Source organism: Bison bison, unplaced genomic scaffold (genome assembly GCF_000754665.1).
Source record: "Bison bison bison isolate TAMUID 2011002044 unplaced genomic scaffold, Bison_UMD1.0 scf7180017864371, whole genome shotgun sequence".
NCBI classification, from domain to species: Eukaryota; Metazoa; Chordata; class Mammalia; order Artiodactyla; family Bovidae; genus Bison; species Bison bison.
The window spans coordinates 11,574,799-11,575,155 of NW_011494943.1; the positions used below are offsets into that span (position 1 = coordinate 11,574,799).

At 64.7% G+C, this 357-nt stretch overlaps 1 protein-coding gene across 1 annotated transcript in view; it reads left to right on the plus strand.

Moving 5' to 3' along the window:
• CHMP6 (charged multivesicular body protein 6) overlaps positions 1–357 on the plus strand; it is a gene marked incomplete at its 5' end in the record, with an annotated part of 6,724 nt that extends 6,367 nt beyond the window's left edge. The window contains one exon of the mRNA XM_010856526.1: positions 194–357. Coding sequence (XP_010854828.1) covers positions 194–249 — 56 coding nt within the window. The remainder of the gene's footprint in view (positions 1–193) is intronic.

Consider the following 357-nt stretch of genomic DNA (forward strand, 5'->3'; position numbering starts at 1 on the left):
GTGCCCGCGCTCAGTGCCTGCTCTCTGCCAGCCCCCCGGCTTCTGTGTATGCCTCGCCTTCCCTGGAGCTGCACCCATTCCTCCCAGAGCACCGAGCCCTGAACAGGCTCCTTGCCACCTCTTGTCGTTTTCGGGAAGTTCCTGCCTGTGGGGTGTTCTGTACGCCACAGACATCTCTCTGTTTCCTCCACAGAGAAAGTCCCCGTCAAAGCCAGGCCCAGGCAGGCGGAACTGGTGGCAGCCTCGTAATGCGGCCCTCTCGCATGGGACTCTCGGGGACTTCGGAGGACTGGGGCCCGCAGTTTGGGTGCGTGGCCAGCCCTGACCAGGCTCCCAAGAGGCGGGCACCAGGCGAGG